Raw genomic sequence first — 23,617 nt, 5'->3', positions numbered from 1 at the left:
GGCAAGACAACACAGAAAAGATATTACAATGTATTAAAAGTTAAATTTCACCGGAAACATACTCTGCTACATGCCAGAGCAGAAACAGTGACACCTTTAAAAGTATATGAATGTACAAAACGTGTCTCACCTGCGATGTGTCATTGTCACTGTGCACTCCATTAACAGACACTGGCTGATTAAGGGTGGTCTGGTCCAGACTGGTTCTACATGTGAGTGAAAGAGGAAGTGTGTCAATTAAAAATTAAAACAACAACAAAGTTTATTTTTGCTGATCACCAACACTGTTCTGTCTCCCGAACACCCCTTTGGTTCACCTTGCAGCAGAATCATGTGGTTGACTTTCTGCTTCAGATTGTGCCACTTCTTCTTCTGGTGTTGGTGTAGGCGGTCGCCGTGCTCTCTCCTCTTCCTCTCGCCTCCTCTGCATCTCCTGCTCCTCAAGCTAAAACGATTGGGAATTCAGTAGTTGCCTTGCCTAAATTAACATTCTGCAAAAACCAGGGCACTCCAGAACAAAGCAAATATCTCTGCTTACTGTAGTGAGTTTCTCTAGTAGAACAAAGCGATCTTCCCAAGCTGCAGCAAGTTTCTCGAAGGCCTCATGACGCTTAATTAGGCTCTCTACCTCATCCACATTTGAGCCCAGCTCTGCAGCTCGCACCAAAGGTTCTTGTCCTGCCAACCACGACTCTGCCACATAGGCATCACGTCCAAACTGCAACACCTCCAGTACTATCGCGAAGAGAGGCAGATTTCAGAAAAAAGGGAGAGTGAGAGGAAAGACATAATGAGATATTAAGAAATACAGTATAAACATCCAGTGACTCACTTGGGGCATTTTTAGAGCAACAATATCAAAAACACAGGCTGCAGAGATTCACAGACCAAAGGGGGGCAGGAAATGAAAGAGCACTGTGTAATAACTTGTAGCATTTATCTCACAAATCACTATGACTTTCAAGAGCTGTGAAATACTGTACAATATGAACAGCTGCCCTTATTTGTCCCTTATTTGCATCTTGAACACCTCCAGTTTGGATATACCAGTTGTTATTTATTTAGTCATCTACAGCCTGAAGTAATGTGCCCCTTGTATCTCTTTCGCCATTCCACAATTATACCCAATGTATTGAACAACATAAGCCTGCATACCAATTTGTAAATGGTCCATCTTATCTTGCCACTTTTTGTTGATTTGGTCCCTCTTTTCCTGGAGTTGTACAAGTTTCTCTCGAATCTGTGGATCAAGAAACATTCTCTAAGGAGAAGCTTGAGGCATTATGTAAGCAGACACTGAAAATCATGTTTTATGGTCCTTTTAAACTATTGTTTAAAACTAAAACTACTGATGACTTCGTGTATAAATACATTGTTCTGACAGAAAACAATAGTAAAGTAACCCATTGTAAAATACCTCATCAGATGCATAGTGATTATTGTTGATAAGAGTATTCCCCATCTCAATACAGGCAGTAAAGCTGTCTGCCCGGGTCTCAATCTCTGATTTGATGTCTTGATGATTGGCAATGACCAACCCTGCAGAAGATACATCCCTGACAAAACAGAGAGAGTAAATAACATTTTAAATATAAACCTGACAGTAATCGTTGCACCATTCACTATGATAATGTGAAGTTAAGAATGAAATGATATTCACCTGGGGCTGTCATGTGCATCAATCTGCAGGTTGACACCGTCCATCCAGAGCATGAGGTCTCGCACCATATTGAAGAAGCGGAATTTCTCCACAGTGTCCAGCAGGAGGAGCCTTCGGGCCTGTCCAGCTTCAAGGAGACCCTCCCACGCAGACGTCACAGCATGTTCACTCCTGTGAATGTCATCAGCTTTCTCCCCAGCATAAGCTTTCTGCAGCCGTGCTGCATCATCCTGTACCTGGTTCACCTATGGGTTCAAAGAGGAAAGGGGGACATTCAGTTTTCTATTCAAATGCTGCCACTGTAAGTTAATATAAGATGTTTTTATTAAGTGATGACTGACTTGTCCACTGAGGGCCTGGATGTCATGTTCGAAAGTATTGTGTTGTCTGTGTAGATGCTGGACAGTGTTCAGATCACGGCCGAGGTCAGATGGCAGTGCCTCCCTCTTCTCCTTTACACGTCCAAGCACCTCCATGGCATCTTGGTGGAAGCGGTGCAGCTCATAGGAGGCTGCCAACATTTGTGTGCGTGTGTCAATCAGCTCCAACAGGTCAGCCCAAGCATCGTTTAAACCGTCCTTCCACTCTGCTACACTGGCATTCTCTGGGTGACCAGACTCAATCAGGTCATCTGCTAACCCATTGACACCATCTACACGCTCTTGGCCAATAGTGCTGGTGTCACGAGCAAACTCCCGGAACTTGTCCCTCAGCATCTGCAGAAACAAAAATTAGGGCAAAGGGAAGCAACATAATTAATTCAGCTAATTTTTCTTGAGCTTTTGTGTCTCTAAAGCATAAGACTGAGAAAACTCACTGTGACATGTTCATAGTCCTGTCCTAGTTCATGGGAGCCAGCAACCACCTCCCTTTCAGAAATCCACTGTTCCAGGTCATCCATCTCCCGCTTCAGTTGGGTCAGACGGAGTCTCTCATGCAGCCGCCCACGACGCTCTTCAGCAAGGTCTTTAAGGCCTGCGTACAGCTTGTCAACTTGGGCTTGTCTTAAGGTGATTCTTTCACTGTTTAATTAAAATGAGACAGATGGATCAGTGGTTATGGGAGTCCAGCTCTGTACATAACAATGCATGGGTCCCAGTTGAGACTTCAACATTCAAAACTTCTCTCCCACCTCTCTGGGTGTTCACTGGTCACCATGAGGCGACTACTGTTGGCCAGCTGATGAATGGTCTGAGCGTAGTCTTCAAGTGCCTGTTCCAGGGTCTGGTGCTTCTTTACCATCACTAGAGCACTTTGCTCATCCTAAGAGACAAACAGGAAATTATCAAGTTATCTTCTAAGACAAGGTTATGAAAAAAAGCACTAAGAGCAAATCTGTGTCTATGTCTCGACTTACCCTGGCTTTTTCTTCTGACATCATGTGCAGCTCTTGCTCTCCCATCCAGGCCTCTGCCTCTGCCGCATCAGCATAGAACTGCTGGGCACGATTTGCGTCTATTAGACGGGCGTGGCGCTTGTCTGTCTCGGCAATCAGCTGGTCCCACAGGTCTCTCAGTTCAACGAGGCGCTCCTCTAGAACGGACTGTCTCTCACCATCTACCTGACTCTGAGTCTGGCCTCGTCGATGAATGTCATCAATGCGAGGCTGATGACCCTGGATCTCCTTCTGCAATGTCTGATTCACAAAGAAGACAATATGTTATTTTTTTTACTGCTGTGACTGGAATTTATGCTCATCATATTGCTTAGATATATACACAGAGAAAGTATTTAATAATTCATAAATGATAATGAGTGTAAGTCACGTTGTCTTCCTAAGCTGCCTGCATTACAACATTCTAATACATTTCTGGTCATTTAAATGTTGGATGATGCATCAAAAAATCACAAGAGTACCTGGTTCTTTTTGATAAGCAGCTGTACAGTGGGCAGGTCTTTTCCATGATCTGTGGAGGTAGCCAAGGGCATCCTCTCTTTCACCCATAGCTGAGAGAAAAACAGAACTGAATGTTCAAAAGACACCCTTACATATTCTATATGTGGTTATCTTTGTTATGTATTTATGGAAACAGTAAATATTGCTTCTCACAATTTCATCCTCCAGGTCTCTATTGAACTGATGTGCTTCCTTGGATGCGAGTAGTCGCTGTCTCCTCAGTTTGAGAGGATCTTGAAGGCCGGAGAAGCTGTCAATGACACGCCTTTGTTGGCCATCTACCTCAGCCAATCCAGCATCCTCCTGTGACAGCGCTAGAGCCTGAGACTGCAGAGACTGCACCTCCTTTTCTCTGACCTCCATCTGATGCTCCAGCATCTACACAGGGACAGGACAGAGATGAGAGATGAGAAGGTACAACCTTTACCTGCACTAAGCAAATAAAGCCAGCTGCAGCAACTTTAGTCGAAAGGTCAGAATGTAAAACAAGAAAATATTATGCATGTTCTGAGTCCATCTTTACATTGAAGCAGATTTCTTGAGTCGTTTTAAAATCTGTTAAAATTCTTATTACTTGATGGCAAGTTTTATAGTTCTGTATTTGAACAGAATTTCTTCAACGTTTTTGATTCACTTTTCCGGCGTAGTTTACCTGGTGCTTCTTGAGGAGGATGTTTACACTGGTTAAATCTTTTCCATAGTCATCACTATGCAGCTGACCCTCAAGGTTTTTCAGCCAGACGTCCAGAGCGGAGCAGCTCTGAGTAAAGAGTTCTGCCCTGTTAGCATCAAACAAACACTGGGCCTTGGTGCGGGTTGTGTTCTCCAGCTCCTCCCACTGACGCTGAAGGTCCTCTAAGGTCTGCTCAACAACAGGTTTTAGCTCAGGCTTCTCTGCCACAAGCACTTGACCCTCCTGTCAGAAATAGGACACAATAAAAATATAAATCCATTAACCTTTAATTAATCATTAATCAATGCTGGTATACTGTCCCCAAAGTATCTGGAGATAAAAGAATGAACAGCTATCTAGGTAGCTGTTCAAGTATGGATGTCAATAAATGTATTTAAATGTAATTAATGATGGAAACTAAGAAACTGTTTATCAACCTTATCAATTTTGTCAAGCCAGTCTTTGTTGGAGGCCAGCTCTGCCATGAAGGCCTGGTGTTTCTGCCACTTGCTGTGAAGATTTCTGGCCTCATCGTAAGACATGTCCTGAGCTGTCAACATCTTCTCATTGATCCACAATGTGAGCTACAGAAAAAAAGAACATATTTACATAGACATATTAGAGATTAACACAGATTCTTAAGACTATATGATAGTTGGAATTTTTTTATTTATTTATTTATTATTCATTATGTTGTAATTTCATTGAGCAAGAATACTATTTTTACCTCCTGTCCATCTTGGAGGAAGTGCTGAAGTTCACGGTTATCCTTAAGCTTGGTCAGCAGTTCGTTCGCTGCTTCCTTATTCTTACGATGCCTGAAGAAAATAAGCAGAGAGCTAAATATCTGCTCTTCAAAAATTTAATCGAACAATAATTTTAAACTGTAATGAGTCTGTTCCCCTCTTTTCACTTTTGCTCTAACCTTTCCTGGATTGAATCAACTTTTTCCTGGATCTTATCAGCGTTTGCATTCGAGTCATTAATGAGGCGCCGTCCAGCCTCCACCACTCCATTTATCTTCTCCTCACTGGCCTCTGTGGTGGTGAGGAAATCCTCATGCTTCTTAATGGCCTCCTCTGCTGCCTGAAGACTGTTGGGCATCTCTGTGTGGGACAGCACGTACTCCTACACAGAAACAAAAGGAATGGTAAACATGCAATGTTTAAATCTATTTTCTCCACATTCTCTCATATTTTACAATAACATTCCAAATGGGTACAAGGCAGTGAAAAAGGATTCAAACATCCTTAGACCAAGGCACAAATTTATCTCCATTTCTCTTTAAATGTCAACTCTTATGTGAATGAACTTGAACTGAAATCTCTAGAACCGAAATTTTGTAATATGTGGGAATTAACGCTGACACAAAAGGACAGCTCCACTGCAGTTTAGATCTGTTGGGATTATGTATATAAAGAGTTTACAATTTAATCATGTGCATTTATTCATGTTCAATAACAATGGAAAAAGATATAATTGGTAAATGGTCCAACAAGGAATCTGAATTAGATTTATAGTCTTATTTAGCTCAATATGCAGTGTAATATACAGTATTTTGGATACACATACAGTTATCTAACTTTGAATTCAGCATCTGCTTATCTGCTAAACAATTAACCACTGAAGTCAGAAGTCGTTATTCCAATGAAGCCACAGCTCTGAGATAGGCTTCATGTCCATAGAGTGTTTTCCTAACCTGGCTGTTGAGGAAAGCCTCTGCTTGCTTTGCATCTCTCAGGAAATTCTGGAAGTCAAAGGCCTGGGCCAAAAGACTGTGGCGGTTCTCCCACATGCGACGCAACTCATGCCAACCAGTGTCCAGTGCCTGGAGCCTCTGGGCCAAGAACATGTGCTGGGCATCTGTCTGACCTTGGGTCACCTCCTCACCAACTGCCCGCATCTTCTCATAGTCATCCTTATAGTTATCCACCTCATTTTTGATACTCTCGTGCTGGGCTAGCAAACTCTCAGCTTCAGGCAGAGAAGTGGGAATGTCCTCTGAGGCCACTGCTGTCTGGGTGCGGGACAGCCAGGACTGGAAGTCATCCAGATCCCTAAGGAAACCCTGTAGCTTACTGGCTTCACCCAGTGACTCTTCTCGTCTCTTCATCGTATCATTCAACTCCTCCCACACTTCTTGAATCTCAGCCAAACGTCCTTGGATCTCTCCAGCCTGATCTGGGTGTTCTTTAGCCAGCTTTTCTGCCTCATTTCTCAGGTCATCCAATTTTCCCTTAAAAGAGCAAAGAAAATGTAGAAATCAGTACCAAATACCTCAGTATTTAGCTCATATGGATTATTATTATTATGGTTTGTTTTTATATTGTGTGATCTGTGGCCACACCAGCACCTTAACCACTGCCTGTCACCTCTCCATACCTGAATAGCCTCCAGGTCCCTCTCCATTCCAGTGAGTTTGCGTTGCAGAGCCATCACTCCAGCCAGGTCATTGCCCAGGCTCTGAGTAGATTCAATAACTTTGGTCTTTTCTTTCATCCAAGTCTGGATCTCATTACACTCCAGGTGGTAGTTCTGGATGTTAAGGGCTGACTCTAGAGCTTGTTTCTTTTGACCAGACAGTTGTTCAAACTCCTTCCACCTGGAGACAATAACAAATACAAGGGTATGAACAATAAACACACTTCACTTTAGGTACAAACATACACCCATCATTATGACCATTATTTGAGGGGAAGGACTCTGTGGATCATCCCACCGATACTTGATCAGTTTGGGATCTAGTCAATTTGGAGACCAGAGGCCTGTATCAAGAAGCGAGCTCAAAAACCCAGCAAAAAGGAGCAAAGAGTGATTCTCCTCAATCTCACTTGAAGTCTGGAAAAGTCAAACACCGCGGCTGCATCGAAGAGACGCCATAAGGCATGGTAAAGGATTGCAGATTGCACCGATGCGCAAATTACACATCAATGGCTCAATTAGTTAACATTTAACGAAGCTACGAAACCCAATCACTGCGCTGCATAGATGAATCATGAGTATGAAAATTAGTCTTGTTTCCCCAGATGTAACCCCTCTGGAGTAAAAAGAACAGGGGAGCAGATAAAAACCAAGCACCTGAAGTTACCTCGCTAAGCCCATAATCCTGCTTGTGATACAGGTCTCAGGTTAACGCTTGCGCTGTCCAGGTTCACATTTCATGTTTTTTGAGTTGTTCCTAAAGTGTTTCTATGTGTGTGTCTGTGTCAGGCTGCATCTTGCTGGGGATGGCCGCTGCCATCAAGGAGTGAGTGCTATGGGTTGGAGGTGTCTGGTCTGGTCTTGAAGGTTGGTACATGTTTAAGACACATCCATAGGAATAACAGGTCCCGGAAGAACATTGAATTGTCACAAGATGGCCAATGTTATTTACTTCTCCAGACAGTGGTCATTATGTTGTGGCTGGTCAGTGATTGTCTGCATAAAGTAGTGGGATTTAAAAGGCTTTCAACATTAGGGCTGACCTGTTGTTCAGTTGGTCTCTTGTCTGGTTGATTTGGTCTTTGTTACAGTTGTCTGAGCTTAGAAGCTGCTCAGCCACTTGGTTCACATCAGTTACACGAGTGCCTAGGTTGTTCATCTCAGGTTCCAGAGTCTCAAACCTGCATCCAGAAAGAGACCAGTATTAATTCCCTCCGTCTGATAAGTCCTATCGAATTTAGATATTTCCATAAAAAAATAAAAGTAGTTAATTTGAAAAGAATGACAAATTGCACTTTTAAGAACAAGATTAGAGCAACATAGTGATATACTCATGATTTATTCATTCATTATTTAAGTCAAGAAAAACTGAGCTAGTAACATGCTGTATTAATATTCTGGCTTTCTTCATCAACAGACTAACCTCTGCTGTACAACTTCTAAATCTTCCAGCTTGGTAGGGATCTCCATGCCATCTAACCACTGCTCCTTTTCCTCCACCCAGAGCTGGCAGGCACCAGCTTCACTGAACATGCGGTAGAGGGCCAGGGCACCTTCCAGGGCTTGACGCCTAGCTGCTGACAAAGACTCGAGTTCTTCATAGCGCTGCTCAATAGCAGGTAGGCGACCCTCCACCTTTAGTGACCAAAAGCAGCAATTTAATATCAATAACAACATGTCATCATTGAGGACATAAAGAAAAACATCAAGCACACATACTTGAGGGGAAGATGTATAGGCTTGTGGCAGTGCTTGGGCCTGCTCATGCAGGGAGTCGATGAGGGGTCGGTGGCTCTGGATTTCCTCCTCTATCTCCCTCTGTTTGCGAGCTAGAGTTTGGGTGGAGAATTCATCATGGCCCACCTCCTGACTGGACACCTGTCTAAGTGTCTCCATAATCCATGCCTCCATATCATTGGCATCTGTCTGAAACTGGTGCAGGGCCACTGCTTCCTTAAGGCTCTGCTCTCTGAACTTAGTTGTCTAAAAAGTACAAAAAACATGAAAATTATATACAGAAAACTAAGACTTGAAGAAAGTATCTTTGTCTTGTAGAAAATCAAATGTAGATAAACACTTACCTCTTCCAAGTGAGTCCACTGTGCACGAATGTCTTGAATTCTCTCAGTGACCTCTGGGGCTCCAAAGTGTCCCTCTTGAACCAAAGCTTCTCCAGCAGCAATGCTGTTACTGAGAGGACCGTAACGAGCAGCCATCTCATCCCTGAAAGCTTCATGTTTACTTAGTAGATGAAGAGCTGAAGTGAGGTCACGGCCACAATCTCCACTAGCTAGGATCTGCTCCTGCTCTCTGATCCAGGCTGCCTCCTCTCCAATCTCCCACAGGAACTGCCACAGACGACGAGAGTCCTCTAGGCGCTCTCTGCGTGTCCCAGCAAGCTGACCTAGCTCCTCATAGGCTTGACCCAGTAGGTCAACCTTCTCACTTACTAGTCCAGGCTCACAAGGTTTATAGGCTGGCAATTAGAAAAGGAAGGAACACATGGCATTTAGAAATTGTGCACAAACAGGTCAGACTAATGACATGGTCTGTACAGAAAATGTACAAAAATGTGTTTGAAGACTTACCCTGTTCATAGGAAGTGAAGCGTTTTGCAGCTCCCTGCACTGCCTTGATCCGGTCTGCCTGAGCTGAAATGTCAGCTTCTACCAGAGTGTGTTTTTGCATTAAGTCTAATACATCATGCAAATGTTTACCACAATCCTGAGACTGTAGACGACCCTGAAAGACACAGAAAAAAAATCAATCCATTAGAATATATGCTTATTTTATTTGATTAAAAACTATAAAAAGGAGGGCAGAAACTAGGCTGGGCATTGTGTCAATAAACAAGATGCATGAAAGTGGGCATCACTGATAAAGATATTAATACATTTGAAATAATAAATACTTTGTATTAGTTATGTTTTGCAGTTGCTGGGATTTTGAGGCTGGGGCTGAAAAGAGAGGCTAACATGCTACCTTCAACTTAGTTTAAAACAAGCAATGGTTAACATCAACTACAAGCTATGATACTTACTACTGTAATAAACGATTACCTTATCTTATCTTAGAAACACTGACTATAACAACATGGTAAAATGTTCATGGCCAATGAAGGCATGTCCTGATGAAATTACAACTGTGGTGAACTCAACACAAACTCATGGAAATAGACACTATGTCACCAGCTAAGACATGAATAGCACAATGAATCATCCTGCAGACGGTTAACTATTTGAAACAGACAAGTGCTAACATGATCTACTATGGCAATCAAACCGTAATGTGCTGTGCAATCAGGCAATACCATTTTTCAGGGTGGCAGAAACATCATAATCATCAAGCTAGCAATAATAGGCAACACCAATCAGGCCAGGCCTTCAGAAGCTAATTACTGCCATTGAGTGCAAACACTAAACCTCCAAAAACTACTTTAATTGGGCGTTTAGGAAACAGTTTTTGTTATTTAAAAGCTCAGCCAAGAGAATGGGAGAACAAAAGCAGTGGTGGAACAGTCAAAGTCAAACACTGTGCGTTTCACCATGTGTACACAAAGTTGTGTAAACATGGTTTGCTTTGTGTTACCTTCTCATCTGCCATCCAGTCCATGATGTAGCGCATCTCCTGAAATAGTCTTTGTAGGTCACGATGGGCATTCAGACGCTCTCTACGTGCAGCCAGGAGCTCTTTTAGATATTCCCAGAGTCGAAGAACATTGTCTCTTCGTGCGGTTATACGTCGAACATCGTGGTATCCCTCTGCTTCCAGTTCTTTGGCGACAGCCTCCACAGCAGCCACACGCTCCCAATATGCCCCAATATCGGTCTCAATTGCTTCATGTTTACGGGTGGCAGCTTCCACTGCTCCCAAGTCAGTTCCAAAGTTATCCTAATTACAGAGACATAGTCTTGTAGTCATTGTATTCAAAGCAATGATTCAAATGCAACTGGAGCTAAAATTTACCTGAGACACCAGCCTCTGGTTCTCACTGAGCCATGTCTCCCGCATAGCTGCTTTCCGGTCAAATCGTGCAGCGAGCATCTCCAGTTTCTCCTGGCGAATCAGCTCATTTCTCAGTGCCAGCTCACGTTCATGTTCAGCCTTTTCAAGTCTTTCCCATGCCTGTCACATAATAGAAAACACAAAACACAGTCTGTATCATCAAGTAACATTACGGCCATGATATTGATGATCTCGAGAAATGAAATTACTTTTAAATAGGCAAGATGATGTTATAACACAACCTTAAATATGAATATGAACATTTTAGTCCAAAACCTGCAATAACAGACTAAGTGCATCACAACAGACAATTTGTTTTCACATTTTGAGATGGAAGGGTGTATTATAGCTGCTTCAAACAACCCTTACCTTATTAATGTCAGATATAAGTTTGCCCTCTTTTGGCATGTAGACTTTCTGATTGTTCGCTCTCATCTTGCTTTGGATAGTAAAGAGGAGAACCTCCAGGTTTCCTTTCTCTGTAAATCTGCCGAGATAAGACAGTATTGTTGTTTCCATATGATATAAGCTTCAGATTTTGAATCCGTCTGGACATGAAGTTTTGACATGGGTCAGTTAATTCAGCTAGTACTTACTTGGGGGGTTTCTCCACAGTCCTGTAGGAGTTGAAAGCCTGGAGCTGATTCTGCACAGCAGTGAGTGAGTTAGCTAGCTGCCGGTCATTGAGCGTCACTATGGTCTGCTCAATCCACTGTAGCAGCTCTGAGGCCAGGGTCTCATACTTCTCTATCAGCTGGTCAGCCTCAATAGCATAGTCAAGCACCTGCAGTCGAGAGGAAAATTATGAAACAAGTGGTGGGCATAGTCTTGGAGCACACAACATCACACATACAAACAGCTAACCTTCCCAATTCTCTTGCCCTCTACAGCCAGAGCTTTCATCTTGGAGAAGTAATGGTAGTAGGTCGCCACATAGGTAATGATGGACTTTTCATCAGGCTGATCAACATTAACATCTGGAAAACAAAAAAGAGACCATGATCCATCAGCACCACAATTTTAATCTGGTAAACATTATTATTGATCAGATTATTAATATTCATATTAACCATATTAAAAGAAAACTGAACAAGGCATGTCACAATATCTCCATCTTTGAACACGCTTTTCGTGACATCAGTATAGCCGACATGTGATGTAGTGTTGTCTAAGCTATAATTAATTGAAGTAATCCTCTATAGCCTAACAAAGGTCAATCTGTTTTAGGCTTAGTGCCTTAATGGACACCATCAGGCTTTCAATGTGACTTACAGGAGTGCTTCAGATTTTACCCTCAGTGTCCACCCCCTCACCTTCTGGGTCCAGCAGCTTGGTAAGCCCCAGTTCCTTCTCAGACACATTGAAAGCATTCTGGAGATTGTAGTGCGCATTGGACCTCTTCAGGTTGTCAAACTCAATCAGGTCTGGTCTGCAGAGGATGTGGAATATTTATGGTTTCAATAACAATATATTGCCAACGAGAGCACACAAGTGAATAGCATCGGAAAAGGGTAAAGTCATCATTATGAAAACAAAAGTCTTTTTTCCCTTCTTTTACATTATTATCAGTGTTTCTAGTAGTAGTGAAGTATACAGTTGGTTTGGAGACCTGTATTCCATTAAAACCTTAAGAATAAGAAGAGTAAATTAACATTTAAAAAGAATGTAAAAGAATGTGGACGTTGAGAGCTTGAAAATTTGAACTATATGCCGTCATGAACATGAACATACACAATTTACAATTTTGTGTTAAAGATATTGAACTGCCACATTGCTGAAGCAAGGGAAAGCTCGTTATACATTATAATAGCCTACATTTCAGTGTACGTGTTCATTTATAGAACTTCCCCATGACTCAGTAACTTCAGTGAATGCAAGGTTGGTATTCATGTATAAAATATCATCTTCACTGCATTAAGTATGAAATTAAAATTTCACCTCTGGATTTCAGTTAACAGTTTAATTTAAATCCATTTAAAGTTACTAACAGCCTTGTTACCAGTAGGGTGTGCAACTGAGTTACCAGTCAGGGCTCCTAAAATAAGTGGGTTATTATTTCTGTGATCTAGGACATCTTACTCCCATTTTATTTTCATCTTTTTAGCTATACTGCAGAGTGAAGAATGAGAGGAGCTGTAGGAGACCTAAATAGATAAGGGGATAAAAACACCCCAGAGAAGGTTAATGGTACTGCGACAGGTGCACCTCATTAAGCAAAAAAATATAATATCTAAAATGTCTCACTTTAAAGTAAAAGCCACATGTTAAAATCACTTATAGTATATGCCTATGGGGTGCCATTTTATTGTAGCAGGGAACATCAAGTGCAGAAAGAAGTCAATGACCTGTGTTTGTGCACAATGGCATTGAACGCCAGACCATCTCTCCAGCTGGTGGTGAAGTTGTGAATGTTGACATTAGGATACCTGCAGATTAAAGATTAGAATTCATTAATCATTAGCTCATCACAGAAAGATCCAACTAAGTTTAACCATGTATGTCAAACGTATGGTCAAATATTCTGTATACTGCATATCCCTGCCTCCACCCCTCTTCTATTGTTCATTCTTTTCTCACCCAGCAGTTTTCATTTGGCACCAGAGCAGCAGGGCATCTTTAGCTGATTTTTTCTCCTTGTTGTCTTCTGTCTCCACACTGATGTCTTGAATCTGTCAGAGAATTTATTTAGATCCAGATATTTTAACACAATTATCTGTTTGTAAACCACACCACAATTCAGTTAAAAACAATAAGTAATGAGAGTACTCTCATAACTTAACAGGGGGGGAAAATGGAGCAATGTTAATCTCTATGATCCTCTCTTTTGTGAGTTTGCCTGAGAATAGGCTGAATTACATGCAGAGAATCCAGTGCCAAAACTCATGCTTGCTCTTTGAAAGAGGTTAAGCAACATGGTTGGGTTGAGTGGGTAAATCACCTCTATTTTATATGTTACCTGGAAGCGAAGGATGATGGTCCAGATGAGACCCAGGGTGAGGCGGTGATTTCCATCTACAATGTCATGCGAGCCCATGTTCTCTAGATGGACTTTTTGTTCTTTGAGGAACTGCAGAGCTTTATCAACATTTTCCAGGCAGTGGATACGCATACGGCCCTTAGTAGGTTTTGGCTATGGGGAACAGAAAAAAAAGAAAGAAACCTAGGTTGACAGTGCTGAACAAAGTAATCACAAAACACATGAAGGGGAAAGGAGGGGGATGTATCACGAATTAGGGGGAAAAAAACTAAAAACAAACAAACAAAAAAACCCAACTCAACACAGGAAAAGAAAGTAACAAAAGGAAACAAGAAATGAAGCACATGATATTTCCTTCCTCCTAACCAAGGGTCAGAAAAGGGTGGTTTCTATGCAATACTGACCAGCTGTTCTCCTGAGAGCACTTCCAGGAGGCGGATAAGCATGCGCCCATCCCGCAGGTCTGTGTACAAGTCACCAATGCGACAGGTCACTCGGCCTAAGTGAGAGTTTACCCATTTGGTGAAGGTCTTCTTTTGTACTGCTTCACGCTCATCTGGAAAGGATAAAAAGAGAGGGAGGTTGATGTCACACTATGCCAATATTACAATTGACTCAGCTGACAGTGGCCTCAATAAATATTTACAAGGGAATCAATTTTGCTCTAAATAAATTTGAATGTGGATTGCTGCACCCGGCAGACAGGTGACTTGAAATCGTAAGGACTTAAGTCTGTCTCACAGATAAGCTATGCCATTATGTCTTCAGGATCACAGCTTAGAAAGAGGTTTTCACTCTTCATATTAAAGCTGACTGTTGGCTCTACTCGTGTGTGTACTGTCAACTACTCTAATTATGTAAGTTTAGGAGAGAAACATGACAATGGAAATTTGCACACTAAGGTGATATTTAGTGAGTATCTTTGTTATTACATTCGAAGAGCAGGATCACAATAAATTAAGCTGTAACAGCAGCTCAGACATATGGACTGGGGGAGTAAGAAGCTAATCCTGCTCCACCACCTAACAAGGTGACCTCATTTCTAGGATACAAGGTCTCACTGCCTTTTGGAATGACTATTCTAGTACTGTACCTACTGCACAGCACATAACACAGAGAACAACTCTGAAGTGGACATAAAATAGACCAGAAAAGCAGCTCTGTGGTGAAGACAAAATCATCTATTATATTTTTTTTTGTACAGTCTACACTCCAGCAGGATTGGATGTATGTGGCAAAGATCAAGGCAATATCATCAATTTATGGGGTGCCACACGACCAGGTGATCTATCAAGGCACCTCCAAAAAAAACAAAACAAAACTTTAAACTAATACAGATCATTCATCATCAGCAAGCTAACATACCATAATTCAACACACTGAATATGGATTTGAAAAAAATGTTTAGCATTCGTATGCCCATATGTTTATAGGTTCTTTACCACTCTGAGCATCTTAGCCACAACATGTCCAAATTTGCAACGAAGTAGCCTTGAGGGATCAAGGAATTCACTAACCTGGACAAGTTTCGGTATTTTGACTAGAAACTCCCTGTCCCAAATGTGGTCCCTCTCCTTCTTGGGTTTAACCAAATATTATTAATATGTGTAATAACCCACATGCAAGCATTTAAACTTATGTTTATGAGTCTTTAAGAAAAGGCATCATTGATGTTTGACAGAAAGTATTCCTTGCAAATCCAATTGCACCATTAAAACTGAGATTAACAACCCAAAGGCCAAGTTCAAATATCAAGTTCATGGCACTGTGTATGCCAGCACGATTAAAATAGTCATATTAAAAGTGAATTAATTGTTAAAGTTTTTAGTTATTTATTTCATTATTAGACTAACATAAGTAATGTGAGATAAACGAGACAGGGTAACTAAAGACAGTCAATTATGTAATCAACCACTACCAACTGTCAGCTAAAAGGGATTTTGAAATCTCTCTAGTCTTCTAGGGTGGAGTAACGCCACAGGACATAACATTTGATCTGTTGCAAATTGAAAGGGCTTCCTCTGTGCCTACATTCAACATAGGTTCCATTTTGAAATACAGTTACGATTACAGTTTTGTGTGTAATATTGTGTTATATACTTGCATAACAAGTTCAAAGCAATAGGAAATTCTAAAACAAATGCCCCTCACGGCAGATAAGTATAATCAGAGCGGTCTAACACAGATTTCTGCAGACTGCTGAAGGCCACACCTATCAAACGTTAAGTTTCTTTGTTGAGACTCACATTTCAGTATCTTTTGTGGCCATCTCACAGCCATGAAATGAAAATCACAATGCCACAAACATTCACTAAGACGTGTTTGCTGTAAGCTTAGCTCAGGGATAAAATGCCAGTGAACTGCAGATTACCTTTCCTTCACTCATATTTCTCTCGAGTATCATCCAGTAAAGTCAGAATATCTTTTATTAAGTTGTTTATCTGTCAATGTCTACACTGTGGCAGAGGGCAGGAAGATGACTTGGAAATGGTAGGAAAAGAAAACAAGATCAATGTAGTAGACAAAAAGACAATGAACTTTTTTTTACTGGACCAGTAAGTACTATTTACCATATATGACTGTGGGAGCTGTGTGCAGTCAGTACAGCATAATTTACTCATTTTGCATCACCCTGTCTTACCTCTCTCTCTTGTCCTGCTTAATGGTTTTGTAACAACTGATTAGAGCACATCCATTACACGCTGTCTAAGAGCAAACAAACTTATGTGTAAAACATGCAGTACAGAGAGATATGATGTTCTTAGATTACCATCTGATCAACGGCAACTATGCAGACAGACCACACCAACAGATTCTATTTCAAAAACAGGTGCAAAAACTACATCTACGTGAATTAACACACTTTGCAGCCTCTACCAACGTATTTCATGGAATGGAAGAAGCTCTAAAACACATGGACTCTTCATAGCACTCCATGAATTTGGCCTTTACAGTACAGAGGCATTTTGACAGAGTGAGGAAAAAGGATGGCTGTTGTGTGAAGTCAAAAACTGAGGGGGCAGAATTCCAAGCATTATGTCCAGTAAACAGCAGGCATTCTTCATCACCTAACTAACACCACTGAAAAGCAGGTGGTGGCATTGTGCTATGGGGGTGCTTCTCAGAGGCATGGATAGAGAGACTCAGAATTAACCTCAATCCAGATGTGCAGAGCCTGAAGAGACTTGCCAAAAAAAAAAACAAAAAAAAAAAAAACAACAAACTGTAATGATGCCAATGGACATCTACAATGTTCTGGCATTGTCATTATGAGTTATTAAATGTAGACACATGCAAAAAAGCAAAATTTCCATTAAGTTTCCAGGGCTATGAAATGTAAAAGTCTAAATACTATCTGAAAGAACTATGTAACTGTATTTGTCACAGAAATACAACATTAAAAGAAAAAGGGGTAGCTATAGAAAGAATAGTTAAAGGTGTTGACAGCACTGATAACATCTTGGCCTACAGAAATATTTGGAAGGGTGAAGCTGAAGCAGAAAGTGGCACTCCTTGTTATCTTAGCTATTGGATCTTTTCCCTGGCCTACTGAAACTCAAGTATACTGTACACTGACGCGACGATGGTACAACTTTGTAATCAGACAACTATTCAGGCAACCCTACTTAAGTTTAGTCCTGGGTTGTTTTCTACATACTGCAAAACGATGTACAGGTAGATAGGAGTTATGATGTCAAGAGCAGACTGGTTAAACCAGATTAGTCTCTCTCCACATCTTTTTCAAACACCACTCTGAAAAATTATTTTATTACTGAAAGGACCACTGATCACTTTGAAGCAGTTTAATGAGCCAACAGATATGGAATTTTGACACAGATAGAGTAACTTGAAGGAGCCTACATTCCTCCTGAGGCTTGTTCATGTTGTGACAGCACCCAGCTTTTAAGGGGAAGGCAGTAGGGCAGTGGGCAGGGGTCCCAAAGAAGAAACACACTACCCTGCTGGCGCTATACTCCTAATAACAAGGACACCGAACAAGAATTCAAGACAGACAAATACACACATCAGTCTCTGGTGTGTTTGCTTATTTATAACAAGGGAACACAAACTTGTCATCAGCTGTCGCCGTGGCAGACGTTTTCTCTAACAATGCGATATTCCGTGGATTGTGTTGTTAGTGTATAGGAGGATATGCCAATTATAATGTTTGTCTAAATGGTGTTATTTTTTTTACCTACTTATAAGACTGCGCTGCCCTCAAAGCAGGAAGCTTGATAGTGTTTAATTTTAACAGAACATGTACTGGTGGATTAAGGTGTGAAAAGATAATGGCAACACAAACCTGCCTTCATCTTTGATGCCAAATGTCTCACGTCATGCGAAATACCTGTGGAGCATGCCATTACTGCTACACTATAACACAACAAACAACAAGAGTCAGGGGGGAAAACCTGAGCTTTAGAAGCCGAGTGTACCAATTACTAGTTAGTCTTGCCTCTTGCTTTGTTACAAAGACTCCGACTGAAATGACTGGCCATACATATAAACTAACTGCTTCCTCATAATAAATCCAATGTGTGTGCATGTCAGGTGATGATATCATGTTTAATATGAGCTTGCGGTGACAGCAGGTATATGTCATCTGAAGAGGATTCATCAACTACTAAAATGTTAAATTGTTCTCCTCCTACCACTAAATTACTTTAAAAGCCCGCTGGGCCAAGAGGTAAATATACTCTTATTTGAGTTTCACAAATTTACATTGAAATGAGTTTTAAACCTCCCAACAATCGAGGAACTCCATAGTATCTTCCCTTCTTGGGCCGCTTTGTGCGCAAGCTACAAAAACAAGTGATTAAAAATTTTCTCCATTGTTTACTAATGGAAGATTAAAATTAGTAGGTAGAGGCATCACTAAACGTTTCAAACGCATATTTGGGCATGTCCAGTCACTCTGAACATGTTTGTGTCTGTGGGTAAGCTTTAAGTATATGGCAGAGCGAGGGAGTAGAATGAGGGCCTGTCTCGGCCAGTGTACTCTTTACAATTGAAGGTAGTGAGGTTTAGCCTGCTGCTGCTTTCCTATTTTAGCATCAAATATACTTGGGTACTGTTGATAGTGATGATTATCTGTAGGTAATCCAAGCAAATATGCCGCCAGGCTTAATCTTGTCTGTGCAGTTTATAATGGCTAGAATCATGTTTGGGAATAACATGGAGACAGTTACAACACCAACACTGGGCAGAGGCTCACAGACATCTTTGAAGAAAGCAATATATGCCATCTTTTAAATAAACATAGATGCATTTGTCCATAGAACATCAGGTCTCAACAGCTTATGTTTATTAATCCTGTAAATGAACTCCACAGGCTTGCTGGTGTTTGTCGCCAAATCCAATATCCATGTTATTACGGTTATTTAAAGACGGACTGATACAAAACGTGGTCATTGCAGACCAGCCACCTTGATCAGTTACTAACTTCTTTATACTGCACAAATTTCAAGGATAGTAAAATGTATATGACTATATATATATATAACTATATATATATATATGACTATATCTATACTATATGTATAAGTAGGCTGGATGGAAGCTAAGGCTCAGTACAGGTAATCATTAGAGCTCTCAACAATCCCAAAGATCACTGATTGACCCTAATAAATGAAGACTTTAAAAGCAATGTTTAGTGTTAACAATGTTCAAATTCTACTAAAGCATAATCCTGTACAAGCTCATCTGGCTGATGTTTTTCTGTGTGTAGCTGTATACACAACACTGGGCCAGTACTAAATGTCAGCACTGCTCTTTATCCGGAGACAAAGCCCTGTCACAGTCTGTTGGCACATCACCGAGATAATAAGAAGCATTACTAGGTGGGAAATAGAGAGAGACAGAGGCTTCCTTTGATTTCACTTATTAAAGGCAAACTCTTTCTGTTGCTCAATGTCTTCTCAATGAAATTTGCATCCCTCCATTGTACTGCAAAAACACAGCACTTTGGATGCTCAGAAGCATAATTTTTGCACAGCAGACAACAAGTTACTCACCCATAAGTAACTGTCCATAATAAGCACTTCACACATAAAACAAGAAATGAACAAGACAATGGCCAAGGAAGTTTTCACTTGTCCAACCCTTTACTTTTGCCTTGCCATGATTATACCACCCCCCTTAACCTGGTTCTCTTTCAAGCTAAGCTGAAATATCCTTGAAGCTGTAAACTCAACATCCTGCCCATCAAACACCCTAAGCTTGCATTATCTCTTGATTACTCCCTTCTTAAAAAGCATGAGTAAACCCCCTTCATCAATCTGTCTGCTTTAACGACCTTCACTTGGACATTCCCATACAGACAAGATTATCACATTGTTCTAAGCGATACAGAGACAGATGCTCATCAGTGAGAGGCTGACCTTGCTCCTGTTTGCAGTTCTGCTCTTACTGAGCTGGGAGAGAATTTTTATATGGGCACGTAATAACTACCATGTTTCATTCGTGTTCATAACATTCTGAATGCATATAGTCCAGGTGGCAAAGAACACAGCAACAGCAATCATACTAGTAAAAAGAAAAGATCATTTTACACAATCTGGAAACACCCTCAAAAATCCACAGACTACAGCAATTAAGTGTTTGTCTGTGAGAGATTACACAGCAGAAAAAAGACGCTCATGAAGTACATGTAAATAGTCAAAAGCAAGTTGTTCCGTGGTTAGTGGTTACCATTGACTCTCACCAATGGGTGACTGGCCTAAGAGTCAACTATGTGGTGTAGGGCCGCATGAGCAACGCAAACAATGACATCAAACCATTGTAGAGAAGTTTTAAGTGAAGTTGGTAGCTGTAAATAAAGTTGTAGGAAAAGAGGTGAAGGTGATACATGTCCACAGCACTTAAAGCTATTTGCATTTTGTAAGATAGAAGTCAACTCTACTACTACATTCAAACTAAAACTAAAATATCCCTACAACTTCCAAGTGCATATTTGCAACAGTTATATAAAATCTGACTTAAAAAGTCAACAAGTTATAATAATAAATTATGAGCGTACATTCTGTAGCTACACGGTGTTGTACCTCCTGCCACAATATTTAATTCTTAGTTTAGACGGTTCTGCAGGATACTGAAACTTGTGGTGTGCAAAACAAACTGAGCAAACTGACGCGTGCAGATGCAAACACTTGAACTTTTTTCTCCCCATAAAAGCAGAACTGCCCTTCCTTCGCTTTCAAAGTAGGGCTGTGGTAAAACTGCCGCCTTGCCACATGTGGCATGAGTTATTTTTAAACTTTTACTAGTTTGAGGTTGCAAGTATAGAAGTTTTCCTAATTTCAAAGTGTTTATTATTACAATGACAAAATCTGACATGAATGTAAATGCCTCTTTTATACTACTGTAATTTTCCCTTTCTGAAGACAGTGAACATGCCCTTCAGTTGCATTTCACTCTGCCATCTGCAGCTGCAGGTGATAATACTGGAAGATGGAGGAGGGGACTGGCCAAGGCCAACACCATGACAAAAAACAAGCACCTCTCAACAATAACATCTGGACAGAAAAAAAAGGTGTGAAATGCAAATACATGTCATAAAGTCTCCGAAACTGCACTTTCTTGTTACCCTTCCAAGTAGGAAGCTGTCAATATTAACAAAACTGTTCAAACAAAAAGGCAATTTGAGTGTGTGTGGTAATGGGACTCTGAGTTACAGCTGGAGGCCACTAGAGTCAGAGCTTTCACCAAAAGTTTTAAGCAATATTAACCTACAACTTTTGAATTCACGGCTTCAGTATCAAATGAAATCTGTCAATAATGTATGAGAACAAAACTAATTTCAGGAAGACAGTGATTTGACTTTAAAAGATTAAAATGTAGGACAAAATTAACTCAGGAAAAGGAATATTTTTGGGTATCTTGAAGAGAAGCAAAACGTCATTGTTGTGTAAAGTAAGTATGTTCTCTTTGAAATAAGCTGTGCTCCTAATGCTTGCTGAGTGACAGTCCAGCTAAAGTCCACTGCAGTCGACTCAAAGCTAGGACAGTGACCCTTTGGACCAGGACTGCATACTTTCAAAGCTCACGCTGAAATTACCTATGAACCAAATCATACAACCAAACTTAAAATGTATTTATCTCGGGCCAAGATCTAAGTATTGGTAATATGAACTTTAGCATTAAATATCTCTGTTGTACTATACAATATGTGCAATATGTTACAGGGGCAACAGGAAAGAATGTGTCAAAATATGCCAAAAGACTGAAACCCTCCCTCTATCTTAACAGACACAGTTTTTATACACAAACCAGGGCTGGTGTTCCATTAAACCCATCTTCCCAGTGCTGTAGTAATCTACTTACTCAATTTAATCTTTAGCAGTTAGATATCACTTAACAGTTACAGAATACTGGTAGACTGGTACGAAAAAGGTGTTTAAAAAAAAAAAAAAAAAAACTAAACAAAAACAAAAACACACAAAATATTGACCTAGAACAAATTACACGTAAAGTGACAAATGTCTCAAATAAATGTTTTCTGTGTGGTTCTATTGCGTGAAGTTGTACAATGACACAAAACTATGCGAGAGCACATCATGATTCAACCGAAGGAAGGAGCGACACAAAGAAAGAGCCGCAAGGGTAGTCAAACTGGAAATGCAAGTGTGGGCGTTGCCAAAATGTGTGTGCATTTGAGTATGAGCGTATATAGAGCAAACTTTATCAAGAATGAGTGTGCACACCGATGGCAGTAGTACAGAATGTACATATTATCTGTCTGGTCTGAATTTGCCTAATTTCACGATATTCTTAATATGGGGAAGTGTAAACAAATAATGTCAGCACGAATTTTGTGACTGATCTTTGACCTTTAAAATAACACAGTAAGTTAAAGGTTTTCTGCCTGACGTGTAGGTATGTACCTGTAGCTTCTTTGAGCATGAGGTTGCATGACTGACTCTGATAAGGTTGTAAATCTTGTATATTATCGTAGGAAAAGGATGGCATCTAATCTGTGGATGTTATCTCAGCTGTCGGTGTGGAGGTGTCAACACATTTTTATTCAGACACATCGCGTCATTGCTTCAGACATATACATACTTTTCGAACAGAGGTGAATGAGAATATTGCTTGATATGCAACGTGAAACGTTGTTAGTCTGCTACAAGAATGTGAAACATGCAGAGAAAGCAGACGTGCCCCTCAAGTAAACTTGAAGGCACTCTATTTCCAGACAGCAACAAAGGAGGGGCCGGAAGCTAGTAAAATACTGATCTTTATGCATGGTACCCACTTAGTTTCATACACTACTGCACACACACACACTCAGCTACAGCAAATACTTTACCCAATACCTCGTGGCTTGCAACCAAGGGGTCAAAAGCTCAAAGGAACAGGCCACATGATAGTACAAGAATTGTAATAGGTGCACGTGGGGATCGAACAAAAGCAAAAGTTTTTGAATAAAAGTGACATTTTAAATATATAGTATATAAGCATATAATAACGTTTACAGAAAGCTTTACGAAAGAAAGTAATTTGTTTTTGATGTGCCCTTACATTTAATATTTTTTAATATGTTTTAGTATAGGATTTATTGACATGCTATCACATCATTTCCTGTGTCACAAACAACGGCTTCTGTGATTTCTGTGAACTGGACCTCACACACCTCACAAGCTTTAGCCAGATACAGAGCTGTGCATTGTAATAAGATAAGAAAGGACAGGTGGCCTAGTGATCAGGTGCCAGACTGCCTGCCTACTTTAGACCTGAGCTGGAGCCTACGGTGCTTCCACTACGGCCATCCTCACTCCTTTTTACATAAAGCTCAGAAGTAGTAATGAACAGAGAAAGATATTTCTTCCCTGGGTAGTCACATCTGCCAGAAAAAAATGTTGAACTACTTGGGGACTTATTGACGACACCTGCTGTAGGACGCCACATTCTTAGACACAATACGCCCCGGTTTAACAAATGAAATATGTGTTAAGTGTAAAACTTACACTCAAAACTCAGGAATCA

The 23,617-nt window shown here is 40.7% G+C and overlaps 1 protein-coding gene across 4 annotated transcripts in view; it reads right to left on the bottom strand.

Annotated features, from left to right (window-relative positions):
- The window catches only part of LOC125020806 (spectrin beta chain, non-erythrocytic 1), a 45,104-nt gene that overhangs the window by 5,980 nt on the left and 15,507 nt on the right, over positions 1-23,617 (bottom strand). For all 4 annotated transcript variants that reach the window (XM_047606312.1, XM_047606314.1, XM_047606313.1 and 1 more), the window contains 33 exons: positions 14,038-14,189; positions 13,613-13,786; positions 13,234-13,325; positions 13,002-13,082; positions 11,970-12,085; positions 11,521-11,633; positions 11,253-11,440; positions 11,026-11,143; positions 10,618-10,776; positions 10,240-10,542; positions 9,240-9,393; positions 8,733-9,127; positions 8,371-8,634; positions 8,075-8,286; positions 7,695-7,832; positions 6,613-6,832; positions 5,930-6,466; positions 5,156-5,358; positions 4,958-5,048; positions 4,668-4,814; positions 4,210-4,473; positions 3,711-3,935; positions 3,518-3,607; positions 3,018-3,296; positions 2,793-2,923; positions 2,478-2,682; positions 2,002-2,376; positions 1,661-1,905; positions 1,418-1,556; positions 1,156-1,240; positions 539-735; positions 318-445; positions 131-206 (listed from right to left, as the gene is read on the bottom strand). In XM_047606312.1, the coding sequence (XP_047462268.1) occupies positions 131-206; positions 318-445; positions 539-735; positions 1,156-1,240; positions 1,418-1,556; positions 1,661-1,905; positions 2,002-2,376; positions 2,478-2,682; positions 2,793-2,923; positions 3,018-3,296; positions 3,518-3,607; positions 3,711-3,935; positions 4,210-4,473; positions 4,668-4,814; positions 4,958-5,048; positions 5,156-5,358; positions 5,930-6,466; positions 6,613-6,832; positions 7,695-7,832; positions 8,075-8,286; positions 8,371-8,634; positions 8,733-9,127; positions 9,240-9,393; positions 10,240-10,542; positions 10,618-10,776; positions 11,026-11,143; positions 11,253-11,440; positions 11,521-11,633; positions 11,970-12,085; positions 13,002-13,082; positions 13,234-13,325; positions 13,613-13,786; positions 14,038-14,189 (6,296 nt within the window). The remainder of the gene's footprint in view (positions 1-130; positions 207-317; positions 446-538; positions 736-1,155; positions 1,241-1,417; positions 1,557-1,660; positions 1,906-2,001; positions 2,377-2,477; positions 2,683-2,792; positions 2,924-3,017; positions 3,297-3,517; positions 3,608-3,710; positions 3,936-4,209; positions 4,474-4,667; positions 4,815-4,957; positions 5,049-5,155; positions 5,359-5,929; positions 6,467-6,612; positions 6,833-7,694; positions 7,833-8,074; positions 8,287-8,370; positions 8,635-8,732; positions 9,128-9,239; positions 9,394-10,239; positions 10,543-10,617; positions 10,777-11,025; positions 11,144-11,252; positions 11,441-11,520; positions 11,634-11,969; positions 12,086-13,001; positions 13,083-13,233; positions 13,326-13,612; positions 13,787-14,037; positions 14,190-23,617) is intronic.

The sequence above is a fragment of the Mugil cephalus genome, chromosome 15 (genome assembly GCF_022458985.1).
Source record: "Mugil cephalus isolate CIBA_MC_2020 chromosome 15, CIBA_Mcephalus_1.1, whole genome shotgun sequence".
Lineage (NCBI taxonomy): Eukaryota > Metazoa > Chordata > Actinopteri > Mugiliformes > Mugilidae > Mugil > Mugil cephalus.
The sequence above is the reverse complement of the archived record's forward strand: the minus strand, read 5'-3'. Positions and strand labels throughout refer to the sequence as shown.